At 41.1% G+C, this 16,746-nt stretch overlaps 1 protein-coding gene across 1 annotated transcript in view; it reads left to right on the top strand.

The window, feature by feature from the left end:
* Positions 1-15,082, top strand: part of LOC142195199 (bone morphogenetic protein 8A-like) — a 76,497-nt gene extending 61,415 nt beyond the window's left edge. The window contains exons 4-7 of the mRNA XM_075264789.1: positions 188-382; positions 2,532-2,611; positions 3,632-3,742; positions 14,831-15,082. Coding sequence (XP_075120890.1) covers positions 188-382; positions 2,532-2,611; positions 3,632-3,742; positions 14,831-14,980 — 536 coding nt within the window. The 3' untranslated portion in view covers positions 14,981-15,082. The remainder of the gene's footprint in view (positions 1-187; positions 383-2,531; positions 2,612-3,631; positions 3,743-14,830) is intronic.
* The last annotated feature ends 1,664 nt before the right edge of the window (positions 15,083-16,746 follow it).

Here is a 16,746-nt window from a genome sequence, read left to right as displayed (position 1 = left end):
AGTAGTGGCTCTCTGCCATACATTGTAGTACTGCATGTCCTGTGCTAAGATGAGCAGGTCCTTTGGACATCAAGTCAGTGTGGTTCACTTTTGTGTTTTTTACATTGGGGTGAATGTAATAAAAACACTTTTCTAAATGGAAAGCACATAACCTAATATTGTACTGTGATATGTGTTAACGTAACAGGACAGAGCATTGATCCAAGCTTGGCAGGCATCTTAGGAAGACGGGCACCTCGTTCCAAACAGCCATTCATGGTTACATTTTTTCGGGCAAGTAAGAATCAGATCAGATCAACAAGAGCAATTAAACAACTAAAAAAAAGGCAACAGAAAAAACACAGCGATCTTCCACATCCCAACAAACTACCTGGTGTATTTGGTAAGACTTGAATGGAAGAAACGTATTGGGGGAGATTTATAAAAGTATCTAAAAAAAAAAAAAAAGAGTAACCAATCACAGCACAGCTTTCATTTTTTATAGCGCTCTTAAATTCTCTAAATACATTGTGATTGGTTGCTGTAAATACAACTTCTTCTTCTTCTGCATTTTTTATTTTTGCTCTTGCTAGCTATAGAAGTCTATGGGGAAAACACTGATTCTGTAGATAGAATTAACATGCTGCGGTTGTGTGGATGAGATAAAATCTCATTTGCTATGATGGGATACTGCGTTTTATTCTGTATTTCTGCAGTACCCTAAAATTCAGCATTTTTGCAACATATGGTCTCAGCGAGAAAGCTTTTTGCAAGCAAATTTCCACAACGCTCCAGTGCGTTTTCAACAACAGATCTTCCCCACTGTATTATATTTTTTATTGAAATGAAAGCTATCATATGTTTGTGTATTTAAAACATCAGTGCTTTATGTTACAACAATTTAGGCTGGGGCTCCACGTGGTGGAAATACTGGACAAAAACCTCATCGTTTTACAGTCACTACAAAGAGGATGGAATTCTAGCAAATCCCATCCAGATATTGCAGGAAAAATACGCACTTCAGAAATACTGCAATTTCCGCAACTCTTGCAGTTTTGTAAATCGCAGCATGTCAATTATACTTCCAGAAACGCCGGCGGGTTCCCTATAGGTAAAACGGAAACAGACTTTCTTTGAAAGGCGCTGTGAAATGAAACCGTCACACGTTGCCGCCGCGGTTTCCCCAACAGTGATTTGTTGATGCAGCCTGCTACATAGAGCCTTAGCATCAGACTGAGGCCCCACATTGCGGAAATGCAGCTTTTTTTGTTGCAGATTTGCAGCGTTTCTTTGAGTGAAGGCCAGGAGAGGATTTAGCAGAAGGGAGATGTATAAGAACTTCCTATATATTCCCCATTCCTTTTGCAGCCACTCTTAGCTTTGGCTCAATCATCAATGTCAGCGAGACAACTTCCTGCTTATATGATTATATTCATCAAGACTCTTTATTTTTATAGTCTATCAACATTTTTATTGTGGGAAAAAAGTTTTCAGATGGTTTGAGATAATGTTTTGTATGTTTCCATAACTAAAGCAGCATAAATATTGTGCATCCAATACTCTAGCTAAGGCAAGAAAAATATACAAAGGTCCTTCCATCCAAAACAGTTGTTACATTCAATGTTGGATGTGAGCAGCATTGTATATATGTTTGAGTATACAACATTATGAAGAGCACTTCAGCATAATATTCATTGTTCTGTTTATTTTCTATATGTTGTATTTTTATGCTACTTCTGGTAAAGGGTATTTATGTGGGTTATTGTGATTATATTACACATGGAAACGGCTTTAAATTATTTCCAATTACAATTTGGAGACCAAGTCAAAATTATAGGCACCATGGTGTGTTTGTATGCAGGCTCGGACTGACCCACAGGTAAATAGGTGAACCCCCATTGGGCCCCTGAGCCAGGTGGGCCCTAGCTCGCCTTGGCATGGCACAGTACACTTTACTATACTTCGCTCAGATACTCATCATAGAGAATCTCAGTCCGGCTATGATTCCGTATAGTAAACTGGATAGACTTAAGAAACTGCCCAGTTTATTTTTATATGCTATTTTTATATAACACATTGGGCAACTGAGATAACATCTAAGTGCAGGGTCAGGCCCTATGTTATCGATAACTCTTTGGGGGCCCTAATTATCTTGCAGCTGCTTAAGGTTTGTTGCTACGTGAGCACATATCCTCAGCTCACAAAGCTAAGAAGGCCCTAAGGAGCCAAGCAGCAGGCTACTGACTAAACCCCAGGACAGAAACAACCAGAGGCAAGGGCGAGGCAGCAAGCTACTACCGAAAATTTTTTTTTATATTGTCAGCACTTCAGGAATTTGTGAACAAGTGCCAGGTAATATTTGCAGGTAGCTGTATACTTGGCCCCCAGATTTAACTTTACTGGTGGGCCCTAGGAAGCCCAGTCTTAAAGTGCAGCATGGCATTGGGACGTGTGTATATACATACACATCTACATTTCCCAGCACTTATGACTATGTAATGTACATATTTATAATTTTTTATATATAGACTACATTTGATATCTCATTTTAGATCATGTTCATGTTCCTGATGGCAGACAAGTGTGTAAAAGACACGAGTTATATGTCAGCTTTCGCGATTTAGGTTGGCTGGTAAGTATTCGTTCCTATCTATGGTTTTATGACCTATGTTATCTGTCTTCTCATATAGCTACTGCCTCTTATATATCTCTCCTTCCCCTCTCGCAGCATCACTTTTAAACAAAGGCCAAAGTAGAGGATTAAGGAGGGTGATAAGTGTAGCATACTACCCCTCCTCTCTTCTTTATTCTTACACCTTGCGCTTTATGCAGGTACTGAGGAAGAGCCAGTACTGTAGCTTCCCACACCATACACTTCCGGTATTTGCTGACTATAGACGCATTTGTATCATATAGTTTTCTGAACATTTACAGATGGATTAAACTTTAGCCTAACTACAGGAATACTTTAACAACAGATTATTTTAGCTGATAAAGGTTGTAGCAGTGTTTTGTAAAATAAAGTATATCTTAATCATCGGGTAGAACAGAAAGTTCAGTCTTAAAATGTGGAATAAATAGTAAATGATTTGTCATGGATAATAACTATAATAACGGTTTAAGCATTTTAGTTGGTTGTTTGGCTCAGATTGTCATTGGAAGACTTGGAAGACTTGACCGTTATAGTAAAGCAATTGGTCAATTTTAGCAGCCCCCCATTGCTATGTAATACAAAAATAACAAATGTAAACTCATGAAATTGTAAATGTAAATTCATGAACTGGCGTGGCAGTGGAGTGTCCCGTCGCTGTGTACTGGAAGCCATATGCCTCTCTTGTCCGCAATAAGGTAGGCATGCTGGGTATACGACGCACCAATTTTCCTCACATATGAGCATCTGATGAAGGTCAAGCAGGCCGAAACGTTATGCTTGTATGCTGATATACCTGTGAACAACTTGGATTAAAATATAGTTTCAACAGAATATCAAGGAGTACTTCATTTCTGTTATATATGTGATTTGGATTTGGACCCTACTTGAAGCAACCCATATATCCAGAGCACTCCACACACCATCCTTACTTGGTTAACTCTCCTACGTTACAATATGTACAGTAAATGCTGTGACTCATTTATGTTCTTACTTCTGTAGGATTGGGTAATAGCTCCACAGGGGTACTCAGCATTTTACTGTGAAGGAGAATGTTCATTTCCTCTTGATTCCTGTATGAATGCCACCAACCACGCCATCTTACAATCACTAGTAAGTATTTCTACTTAATGTTATTAAAAGGGTTTTTTTCCCTTTTTTTTTTAATATATCTGTTTGATTTATAGCTATTCGGAGGCCAGGCCAGCCATAGTAGCCTAGAAATAATAGTTAAAGGCTTTTTCGGGCAAAAAAAAAATAAAAATATGTATATATATATTTTTTTAAATGTCGGTTACTGCTAGTAATGAATTAATAAGTACACCCATATACTTTTAGCAGTGTTTTGAGTGATTTCTGGGTGTCTCTGGGAGCTCTTGGCATCCTCTGCATTTGTTTACTTGGTGTAGCTTCCTGCTGTGTAGCTTCCACACTACCTCCCTCTCACTGCCTTTCCTCCGCTGTCACTCCATTACACCCCCTCCCTGCCCACTAATAGCCTTTCCCAACTAACTCAGCCCACTCCCCCACCGCATCATACTTACACGTCTTCCTCTCTGACAGTCGGCTCCCCCTTTTCTTTCACTGAGTGCAGGCTGGAGACCTCTCTCTGCCTCTCTGGAGATGAGGGTGGAGTTGTAATGGTAATGTTTCATTTCGGAAATGGGGAAACAGACCATCACCGGATTATCAGAAAGTGTGCCTGGGTCAGTCACATGACTGCCCCAGGGACATGGATAATTATGGATTTATTTATTTTTTTAATATAAGTAAATTAGAAGTTAAGTGGGTGAGAGGTTTAGTTTAGGGTTTAATTTTTATTTCATCCTGGACAACCCTAAGTACATAAGGTTGGATGAAGACACAGGTCCATCAAGACCAACCTTCCAAGCTATAACTCTATAGTCATGATCCGGAGGACGGCAAAAAATTCTACGAGGCTGATGCCAATTGCATTTTTTAACTACTAGACTGTCCTGCCAGGTTTCTGAGTGAATCCTCCTGGTGAGAAATTCTGACAAGATTCAGACAAAATATCTTAACTCTGAAAAGAGATGAATAGAGGTGAATGGCTCTTTTATATAAAATCACAGATACTCCAGAGTGTCTAGACTCCCATGAAAATCTACACCAAATAACTGGTACCTAGTATCACTGATAAAGGGTTTAACATTCTGTATGTCAGACTACAATATTAGTCTCACATACGGCTTTCTCACCAGGTTTAATATTAATTTGCAGAAATTTGACCAAATAATGTAATTTATAGGGAAACTGTCACCATGAAAATGCAGTCTAACCTGCAGTCACCATGTTGGGGCATAGAGCAAGGGAAGGGGAGCTGAGGAGATTGAGATAGTTTTGTGGGAAAGTGTTCAGTATAACTTTTCATTTATTGATTTCTCTTTATGTTTAGAAGAAGTAAGAGAGTCCAATGGGAAGTGCTAACAGTGAACGACAGCCTCCCCTCTGTGACTTGTGGGGGTTAGCTTGGTAGAAGCAGTGGTGTGGACCCAAACAGTCAAGACAGGGACACAAAATATGCAGCAAAACTGGTTTATTTTAAGAAAACAACAAAATAAATAAACCTTACATCAGGCACAGAAAAAACAAAAATAAAGTAGAGCCTTAACTTCAGGCAAAAAGGAAAACAAAACCTGCTCGTCTGAGCGAATAACTTACAGAAATTACTATCTGTATGTGTGGCTTATTACCAGCCACAGAGCATCCTGCTCTGGACTACAGGATCTGTAGCCCTTTTCTAACCCAGTAATGAGCCTATGACCCTCACCTGGGCTGCAGCCTATTCAAGATCCACCCTGGACCACACATAAGTCAGGAACCTGGGGCTAATACAGTATGATTTCAGTACTGTGCCTGTCACCTTCTCACAGACTATACATACAGACATAACTGTCAGTAACTGTTAGGACCACTCACTGGCAGGGCCATTTTAATACATTGGTAGGCTCAGTGCAAAGTGGTCCTCCATTCCCACAACTTGAGCATACATCCTGACATTTAGGATATCCAAAGAGAGATGAACAATGTGATGTGAACAGTGTGCCACTGCAAATTGTTTGAGTTAACTTACGCTCCTCCTACACTAAATGATGCCTAAAATTTATGCAAGCAATGAGCTGGTGTCCATTTCCCTCCAGATGTATGGCTCAGTGGAGGGTGCACCTTGCCATATATAGCAATGGGGCTATGAAGACTGACATTGATAACAGCAGTCTTCATACATGTGCCCTAATACTGCTTACCCTCATGATGCAAATCTTCCTAATTAGTGTTGGTATAGACTTCGGTATTCCAAAAATGCAATGTATGGACAAATCCCTTCCAATAGTAGGGTAAAGGAAGGCTCCACTTGAAATGGCAAAGTCCTATATAAAGCACAATTAAAATCACAACCATATTTCTTCATATTAAAACTAAAAGTACATGTGCTCAAGTATCAGCTTACAGGTTTCAAAGCAAGTCAGCCTCTTACACAGCTATGACCACTTTGCCATTTCATGCGAAACAATGCGTTTAGATTAAAAGAAAAAGTATATCATATACAGAATAAAGTTTGTTTTGGTACCGTGTTAGCCAGTGGTTATAAAATATAAAAAACAAAAAATACTTTGCAAGTCTTCAGTAGGTGATACCTTTTTTAATGGCTAACTCATAATGATGACAGAATATGACGTTTCAAAGCTTTCCTCTGAGCTTCTTCTTCAGATATATAAGGCCATGACCCTATTCCAGACGTTGGACAATGGGATGAACATCTCACGTGGGTTTATGTCTTTTTATACACATCATTAAGACAGCCATTAAGATAAGAACTGGGGGATCTGGCAATTGATTGTTTGTTGTTATAAGTATATAGTAATAAGCCTCTTCCCCCCTCCCTCCTGTAATCCTATCCCTATGTGTCCTGTTGTACATAAATATGCAGCCTCTAGAAAGTGTTTTTTAGTTATATCTGAAGAAGAAGCTCAGAGGAAAGCTTCGAAACGTCATATTCTGTCATCATTATGAGTTAGCCATTAAAAAAGGTATCACCTACTGAAGACTTGCAAAGTTTTTTTTGTTTTTTATACAGAATAAAGTGATTAGTGCAGAGCTGATAAAACAAATAGTAACTTTACAATCATAACAAGACATATAAGTAGTCCAAACCACCCACAGCAATACCCCAATATTCAGCAATCACAATAAATAAACAAGAAAGATCATGTAATACAACACAAATCACATGATACGTCAACAACAAACACAGTCCATAACAACATGCAAACAATAACAACAATAATTCAATACTTAAAAGCCATTAAAGGGTGTTTCCCTTCTCCCTCTCTCACCAGTTTGCCTACTGTCTCTTTTTTTGTCACTTCCTTTATTCTTCATCAAGCTGGTGGGCAGGCTTTAACTGTTTTATGTAAAGACGCTATGAAGTACCTCAGTAGATATTACACTGACGAGCAAAAGGGTAACATGTTTTAAACTTTTGACTTTCCGTCTCCATATCTCACCATCCACTACAGCTTCGAACGTGAGACTACCATCATTTTACAGACAATCATCTTGACTATCTCATACATAAATTTGACTTGCAAATTTTTAGCATATGATAAGCTAAGCTATGCAGATTCTTGTCATGTTAGGCTGCATTCACACAGAGTAACGCCAGGCGTCACTTGTGTGTAAGTTGTGTGTCTTTTACAGCCGTCATAAAACGTTTACATAGAGTTCTATAGGAAAAGACGGCCGTAAATGACGGCTGTAAATGACGGCCGTCTTTTCCTATAGAACTCTATGTAAACGTTTTATGACGGCCGTAAAAGACACACAAATTACACACAAGTGACGCCTGGCGTTACTCTGTGTGAATGCAGCCTAACTGTGTTGTTACTGTTTTACTCCTGGTGGTGGAAAAATCTTTTTCTTCTTGTATACTACAAATAAAAACCTTGGTTTTAAACACTGCCTAGATCCTTCAAGCATGTCTCGACCAAAATCTGACCACAGATGCTGGTGCATACTGGTTGATTTGTACTTGGGTACGAATACAGCTTTTTCTTCAACTCTACCGACAAGAGTTTGATTGGGTCAAGGTCTAGGGGGCCAATCCAGCACCTCTACCTCATTTACACTGAACCATTTCTTTGCTAACCTCAACATAAGCTTCGGGTCATTGTCCTGCTCTAACACTATGTCGTCCTTTTCATACCCATAGTACTCAAGTGTATGAAGTAACTCATCTTGTAGCATACTCACACATAGCTCAGCATTGAGACCACTATTGATCCTGAACAAGTATACAATGCCTTTGGCTGTGAAACAACCCCATATCATCAGGATTCATCAGGATTCTTCAACTTCTCAATCCGTTCGCCCCCTTTTCCATTGTTTCTTCTCTACCCATTTGCACCCATAAGAGCCCAGTCTATTGACTTTCGTCTCATCGCTCCAAATCGCATGTTTACAATCTTTTGCTGTTCACCTTTCATACGTTTTTGGAAACTCAAGCCAACGCTAATGACAATATTGAAGTCAAGCCTTCTTCATCTTTTTTTGGGGCAACCATTCCAGACTTGTGTAACGTGTGTTGCATGGAGCTTACATGGACGTCTGTGATCACACTATTATGAAGCATACGAACCACTCTCACTGCCATGTTGGTTGTGTTTGTGATAAGCTGATGTGTTGACTCCGATATTTTGCCTGGACTTTCACGTCTTGGCTTTTGAATGTATGGACTTCGTCTCAGATTCTTCCAGGTATCATGGCACTCACATGACGCAGTTTGTCAATTATCTTGGCCGAGAGACTGCTATCAATGAGTTGGATGGTGCTGTTTCTTTTTCCTTGAGAAATCTTCTTCATGGATAATCCTCAATTTGAACCAGTGACCTTTCACTTGAAAATCAACCTAATAAGACACTGAGCTATTAGGAAATATGAGAACAGGAAGCAAATCATAAAAATGCCATTACAAGACCAGATTCTGCATGACTACCCATATGCTAAATAGTTGCAAGCAGGGTTGGACTGGGATGTCCAGGGCCCACCAGTGGAATTGCTTCTAGGGGCCCACTGCAAAGACCCTGCAGATCAGCGGTACCGAGACACGACGGCTATAGGTAAAAACATGTCGGGAGCCATGCTGCTCACGCACTATACCATGTGCACTACTACCTAAACCTACTGCTACACCTTGTATGGCAAGTGAACAACATGGCTCCTAGAAATGTTACCATTACCTGTAGCTGCAGTGTCCTGGAAAAGCTGATCTGCAGAGGCCCTGGTTGTTGTATCTTCACAGATGTAATATTGACGGCCTATCCTAAGTACAGGCCACCAATATTAGAAAGATGGATACATCGTTTAAAGTGGTTGTCCAGGAATTGGAGCAACTCATGTGCCAGGCGGGTGGTGTAAAATAAAAAACAAATAAATAAAAAAGAATACTCATCTGTCCTTGGCGCTCCGTTGTCCGCCGGTAGTGTCCATTCAGTCTCGTGCTGGCACCTCCTTGCTGGCAGTCTTGCACCTCATGTGACCACTGAGACCAATTACGTACAGGATTTCCAGAAATAAGGCCATGAGACCAAACAGACACAGGCAGGGGACAATGGGGTGCTGAGGACAGGTGAGAATGCTTTTTTTTATGTATTTTTTTTTATTTTTACACCCCCCTGGTGGCCACCACAGTCATCACTCCAGTTTATAGACAACCTCTTTTAAGGGGTTGTCAGGGCCAAATATTTCATGACCAATTCACTGGTCCCCCATAATGTATGGGGAACAGTGACGGGGCCATTATATTGTGTGGGAGCAGTGATGGGGAGAACATCACGGCCGCAAAATAACGTGGCTTATACGCTCCTATTCCACCCTCCTCCAGTCCACACTTTGGGGATGTTCTGGCAGCGACTCAGCTGCATAGAGTCTGTTCGTCAAGGGAGCTTAAAGAGGACCTTTCACCACTTTTGGGCACATGCAGTGTTATATACTGCTGGAAAGCTGACAGTGCGCTGAATCGGCTTTCCCGATCTGTGCCCGGTGTAAAGAGCTTACGGTGCCGGTACCGTAGTGCTCTATGGTCAGAAGGGCGTTTCTGACCATTAGCCAGAGACGTCCTTCTACCTCGCGGCGCCTATCGCGCTGTACTGTGGAGCGGGGAGGAACGCCCCCCTCCCTCTGCTCACACAGCTCGTCCATAGACGAGCATTATCAGGAGCGGGAGGGGGGCAGTCAGCTCTAGCAGCAGACTTTGAGCAGAGCTTGGCTATAGAGCCAACAGAGAGGTCATATTTTTGGGAGCTGTGTCCTGAATGATTCTACTGGCTTTTTGATTTCTGTTATTCTAGGTGAGGTCACCTATTCTATGTTTAGTTAGAGCCTAGCCGGGCAGGTATTTATTTTCGTATTGTTTCCTTTTGTTGCTGCACTACCTTTTTGAGTGAAAATAAACTCTACCTTTGTTTTGGACTAAGGAAACTGGACTTGTGTCTTTGTGTCTGTGGCACCCCACCTAGCAACCCCAAACCCTGACAATAGATATATCCTATTAATATTATAAATGTGAAAGTTTGTGAGTTTGGATGTTCGTGGGTTTGTGTGTTTGGATGTTTGGATGTTTGGATGTTTGTTCCTCAATCACGCAAAACCCGCTCGACCGATTTGGCTGAAATTTTCCACAAACATAGTTAATACACCCGATTGCGCAATAGGCTACTTTTCGTCACAATAGCGCACATACGTTTGTGCCAGGACCCCCACAAAACCCAAACTCACACCACCATCTCTGCAATCTCACACACTTTGGACCATAGCAAGCCCACCCATGTCAATACCCCTAGGAAGTCTAATAAATGCAAAAAAAAAAAGTTTAAAAAAAAGTAAAAAAAAAATAAAAACAAATAAAAAGGATTAAAAATTCAAATCACCCCCCTTTCCCTAGAACACATATATAAAAGTAGTTAAAAACTGTGAAACACATACATGTTAGGTATCCCTGTGTCTGAAATCGCCCGCTCTACAAAGCTATACAAATATTTTTCCTGTTCGGTAAACGCCGTAGTGGGAAAAATGGTCAAAAGTGCTAAACCGCCGTTTTTTCACTCTTTTGATTCTGATAAAAATTTGAATAAAAAGTGATCAAAGCAATAACATTTCCCGAAAATGGTAGAACTACAAAGTACAGCCGACCCCGCAAAAAAAGACGCCCTATACATCCCCGTACACGGACGTATAAAAAAGTTACGGCTGTCTGAATATGACGACTTTTCAAAAAAAAAATGTTTTAACACAGTTTTGGATTTTTTTAAGGGGTCAAAATGTAAATAAAACAATATAAATTTGGTATCCCCGGAATCGTAACGAAACACAGAATACAGGGGACAGGTCATTTTGGTTGCATAGTGAACGCCGTAAAACCAAAGCCCCTAAGAAAGTCGCAGAAATGCATTTTTTTGTCAAATCCACCCCATTCAGAATTTTTTCCCTGCTTCCCAGTACATTATATAGAATAATTAATGGCGGCATCATGAAGAAAAATTTGTCCCAAGAAAAATTAAGACCTCATATGGCTCTGGGAGCGGAGAAATAAAAAAGTTATGGGGTTTAGAAGGAGGGGAGTCAAAAATGAAAAACCAAAATCAAAAAATGCCATCGACGGGAAGGGTTTAACTTCAAATACTTCTGTCCCAAAGTCACTATGTAAAGTTTCTCACAACACCGTATAGCAGCTCAAATACAAATTAACTTCAACACAAAAGTCTCACGTATTCTCTAAATTACAGCAAAAACAAGATACAAAGTTACATTTCATATCCCATCCCTTATACAAACTACGAAAACCTTACCCATGCCTGTATATACCTACTGCTACAATCACCGCAGACGAAGTCGCGGGTACCAGCTAGTAATGTTTATATAAGTAATTATTGAAGACTATAGAGCCAACATTTAATGTATCAATCATTACTGGTAACTAGAGATGAGCGAACACTAAAATGTTCGAGGTTCGAAATTCGATTCGAACAGCCGCTCACTGTTCGAGTGTTCGAATGGGTTTCGAACCCCATTATAGTCTATGGGGAACATAAACTCGTTAAGGGGGAAACCCAAATCCGTGTCTGGAGGGTCACCAAGTCCACTATGACACCCCAGGAAATGATACCAACACCCTGGAATGACACTGGGACAGCAGGGGAAGCATGTCTGGGGGCATAAAAGTCACTTTATTTCATGGAAATCCCTGTCAGTTTGCGATTTTCGCAAGATAACTTTTCCCCATAGAAATGCATTGGCCAGTGCTGATTGGCCAGAGTACGGAACTCGACCAATCAGCGCTGGCTCTGCTGGAGGAGGCGGAGTCTAAGATCGCTCCACACCAGTCTCCATTCAGGTCCGACCTTAGACTCCGCCTCCTCCGGCAGAGCCAGCGCTGATTGGCCGAAGGCTGGCCAATGCATTCCTATGCGAATGCAGAGACTTAGCAGTGCTGAGTCAGTTTTGTTCAACTACACATCTGATGCACACTCGGCACTGCTACATCAGATGTAGCAATCTGATGTAGCAGAGCCGAGGGTGCACTAGAACCCCTGTGCAAACTCAGTTCACGCTAATAGAATGCATTGGCCAGCGCTGATTGGCCAATGCATTCTATTAGCCCGATGAAGTAGAGCTGAATGTGTGTGCTAAGCACACACATTCAGCACTGCTTCATCACGCCAATACAATGCATTAGCCAGTGCTGATTGGCCAGAGTACGGAATTCGGCCAATCAGCGCTGGCTCTGCTGGAGGAGGCGGAGTCTAAGGTCGGACCTGAATGGAGACTGGTGTGGAGCGATCTTAGACTCCGCCTCCTCCAGCAGAGCCAGCGCTGATTGGCCGAATTCCGTACTCTGGCCAATCAGCGCTGGCCAATGCATTCTATTAGCCCCATGAAGTAGAGCTGAATGTGTGTGCTTAGCACACACATTCAGCTCTACTTCATCGGGCTAATAGAATGCATTGGCCAATCAGCGCTGGCCAATGCATTCTATTAGCTTGATGAAGCAGAGTGTGCACAAGGGTTCAAGCGCACCCTCGGCTCTGATGTAGCAGAGCCGAGGGTGCACAAGGGTTCAAGTGCACCCTCGGCTCTCCTACATCAGAGCCGAGGGTGCGCTTGAACCCTTGTGCAGCCTCGGCTCTGCTACATCAGAACCGAGGGTGCGCTTGAACCCTTGTGCACACTCTGCTTCATCAAGCTAATAGAATGCATTGGCCAGCACTGATTGGCCAGAGTACGGAATTCGGCCAATCAGCGCTGGCCAATGCATCCCTATGGGAAAAAGTTTATCTCACAAAAATCACAATTACACACCCGATAGAGCCCCAAAAAGTTATTTTTAATAACATTCCCCCCTAAATAAAGGTTCTCCCTAGCTATCCCTGCCTGTACATCTATCCCTGTCTCATAGTCACAAAGTTCACATTCTCATATGACCCGGATTTGAAATCCACTATTCGTCTAAAATGGAGGTCACCTGATTTCGGCAGCCAATGACTTTTTCCAATTTTTTTCAATGCCCCCGGTGTCGTAGTTCCTGTCCCACCTCCCCTGCACTGTTATTGGTTCAAAAAAGGCGCCAGGGAAGGTGGGAGGGGAATCGAATTTTGGCGCACTTTACCACGCGGTGTTCGATTCGATTCGAACATGGCGAACACCCTGATATCCGATCGAACATGTGTTCGATAGAACACTGTTCGCTCATCTCTACTGGTAACCTTGATGAGCAGATAAATTAGCCAAAAAGCCACTCCTAGGTATGTACCTCTTGTCTAATGGAAACAGTCCGACATAATCAGCTCTGTATCAGAAATGAATTGCCGTCAAATAGGCAAGAGCTGAAGTACGATGCCTCATGTGCAACAGACCAGTATGGCTGTTTCTAGTAACAGGGATGTGAGATAAGCATTAAGCACACCAGTAAAGTACATAATATTTTAAAACAGTTATTTTCTAGTAGTGATGCAAATGTATGCAATAGGTTTTACAAGGTCACAAAACTGTGTGAAACAGATAGCTGTCATTGCAGGAAATGTCTCAGGTTTCTTAAGAAAAATAGTCAGATGAGGGTTACTACTTACCAAATGAGGCAGCCCAAACCCTTTCCCCATTGAAATGTTATTACTTCTACTGTGGTCATTGGTTGACTAATCCTCTTGGTCAGAACTTCCTATTCAGTTTAAGATCAGAAAGTGTGTTGTCTCTCTCCATGCATACAAATACAAGGTTACATTCAGGATGTGCCTCATTTAGGGGTGGTGTAACCACTTAGTCAACTTCTATCCAGACTAAGTAAAATAAAACATGAATAGAAACAGGTAAAACAGTAAGAGCAGTGTGCAAGGGTTTATTTTTGTTATTTTTATTTAATGTGGAGAGAGCAAAGGAACTGATGAAAACAGCCAAATCTGTAAGTATCCTAAAGAACCGCTACTTTATTACATGAAAGGCTGATCTCATTTCACCACAAGGACAAGCAAATCTGAATTTAATAAAGTGGCTACAAGGTAACAACACAAGAGACAAACCAGCATGTGTGCCAGTCACTGGTACAGCGGCATGAAGCCCTCTGTCGGGCATATTACAGAGTAGTGCTCAAGGCAAGCTTTGAAATAAGCAGTAATAGGGAATCCAATGTAAACTAGCAAACATTCTGCCAAGGAAAACAGTCAAGAATCAACTGAAAATAATCTCCTGAATCATACCCTTGTCTCTCAGAAGAATGGCTCTTTTTAGGAGTTGTACATTTCCTAAAGACCCTCTGGGTGTTGTTTGCTAGCTGGCCATTTTGTTTAGGCTTTGTTACACTTAAGGCATACCTGAAGTTATAAACCACTTCACATAAAGGAATGGTGCAGGTGACTATAAGAAGATTGTAGACAACAGGCTACCAGCGAACAGAATGGGGCAATAAGTTAACTAGTTAGGCAACAGCCTCATACTCCATTTCTCATTTTTATAGAGATCTATGTGAGACTGGAATGAATGTAATGAGCAGGAGGGCAGCCTAATACATAGTGAAGGAATCGGATCTCCTTACTAAGATATACCATAACGTTTCTGATATTCACGTGTACTATTTATTTCTGAAGTTGTTTATGCTGTTAGATATAGTACAGTTACAGTTATATTCTTTTTTAGGTTCACCTTATGAAGCCAGAAAGTGTTCCCAAAGCGTGCTGTGCTCCCACCAAACTCTCAGCAACATCAGTCCTGTATTATGACAACAATAACAACGTAATACTGAAAAAGCACCGAAACATGGTGGTCAAGTCTTGTGGATGTCACTGAACAAGATGAAAGCTGTGTAGCTGCACTGACACGAGGATTTGCTGAATATATTTATGTTACACTTGTTAAAATGTTATATTAAATAAATCATTTAAAAGAATAAATGCCATTTCCAATATAATGAAGCACTATGTGTAATGGGTTTTATTATGATCCTTAATTATTATTTAGAAACATCATTATTATCCTATATTAGCCCATGTTTTACAACACTGCACTGTACATATAATGTAATATTTATGAGATCTGTTCTCCTGTATGTAATTTTAGGTCCAAATCCACAAGTAATTGACAGATTGCCTCTCTCTCCATTCACTTGTACTGGAGTAGATAGAGAGGATGTCTAATCAGACAAGTTTGAAAGTCTCATACAAATTAATGGAAAGACTTAAGCATACATGGAGGGTATCAGGTATTTATGGCATACGCTATACATATAGCTATAAGGATGGAAAAACCTTTAAGGGTTAAACCACCAACCTGAGTAAAAAACTGGCTACATAGCATAGTCAAATAATGAAAATGTATACATATAATGCTCATCATTTATCCATCTTATAATTAAATTATAACATTTCTTGATTTTCAGAATTATATATTTCAATTATGCTTATACAGTATAGCAAACTGAATAGAAGTTCCTATTTACCAACCTACAAGCTATTTCAATAATTCTTCTTTTATATGTCACTTGCCAACCCATCAAGTTACATGGTTAAAACGTAATTGGTCACTAACTTTTCAGACAACTTACTCTCATTTAAAGAGGACCTTTCACCACTTTTGGGCACATGCAGTGTTATATACTGCTGGAAAGCTGACAGTGCGCTGAATTCAGCGCACTGTCGGCTTTCCCGATCTGTGCCCGGTGTAAAGAGCTTACGGTGCCGGTACCGTAGTGCTCTATGGTCAGAAGGGCGTTTCTGACCATTAGCCAGAGACGTCCTTCTGCCTCGCGGCGCCTATCGCGCTGTGCTGTGGAGCGGTGAGGAACGCCCCCTCCCTCTGCTCACACAGCTCGTCCATAGACGAGCATTATCAGGAGCCGGAGGGGGGAGTTCCTCCCCGCTCCACAGCACAGAGTGATTGGCGCCGCGAGGCAAAAGGACGTTCCTGGCTAACTGTCAGAAACGCCCTTCTGACCATAGAGCACTACGGTACCGGCACCGTAAGCTCTTTACACCGGGCACAGATGGGGAAAGCCGACAGTGCGCTGAATTCAGCGCACTGTCAGCTTTCCAGCAGTATATAACACTGCATGTGCCCAAAAGTGGTGAAAGGTCCTCTTTAATAGATCATGTGCTACTGGACCAACATGTAATGCACTTTAATTAAAAATATTTCTGCTTTCTGCCTGAACTTCTCTCTAACGTTCCTGCCACTAGGTTTCTCCCTTCTAGCTAATTGGAAGTTCACTCCCTGTTACTATAAGGAAAATGTTTGTTTCTGTACCATGTTAGCCAGTGGGTAGGAAATATAAAAAAAATAAAAACTTGAATCTTCAGTAGTTGATTCCTTTTATGATGGCTAACTAATAATGATGACAGATTACAACGTTTCAAAGCTTTCGGCTTCTTCTTCAGGTATGTCTAAAAACAATTTCTGAACGATGCATATTTATGTACAGAGGGACACATAGGAATAGAATTCTAGGAGTGAGGGTGGAAGAAGGTTATTGGTTATACAACTAAACAATTCATCAGTCTGCAATGTTTTTATCAGCTCAGAGAATGGTGCTTTGTGTGATTACATTTGGGATACAATTC

This window comes from Leptodactylus fuscus, chromosome 2 (genome assembly GCF_031893055.1).
Source record: "Leptodactylus fuscus isolate aLepFus1 chromosome 2, aLepFus1.hap2, whole genome shotgun sequence".
Lineage (NCBI taxonomy): Eukaryota > Metazoa > Chordata > Amphibia > Anura > Leptodactylidae > Leptodactylus > Leptodactylus fuscus.
This window is presented reverse-complemented; position numbering and strand designations above follow the sequence as displayed.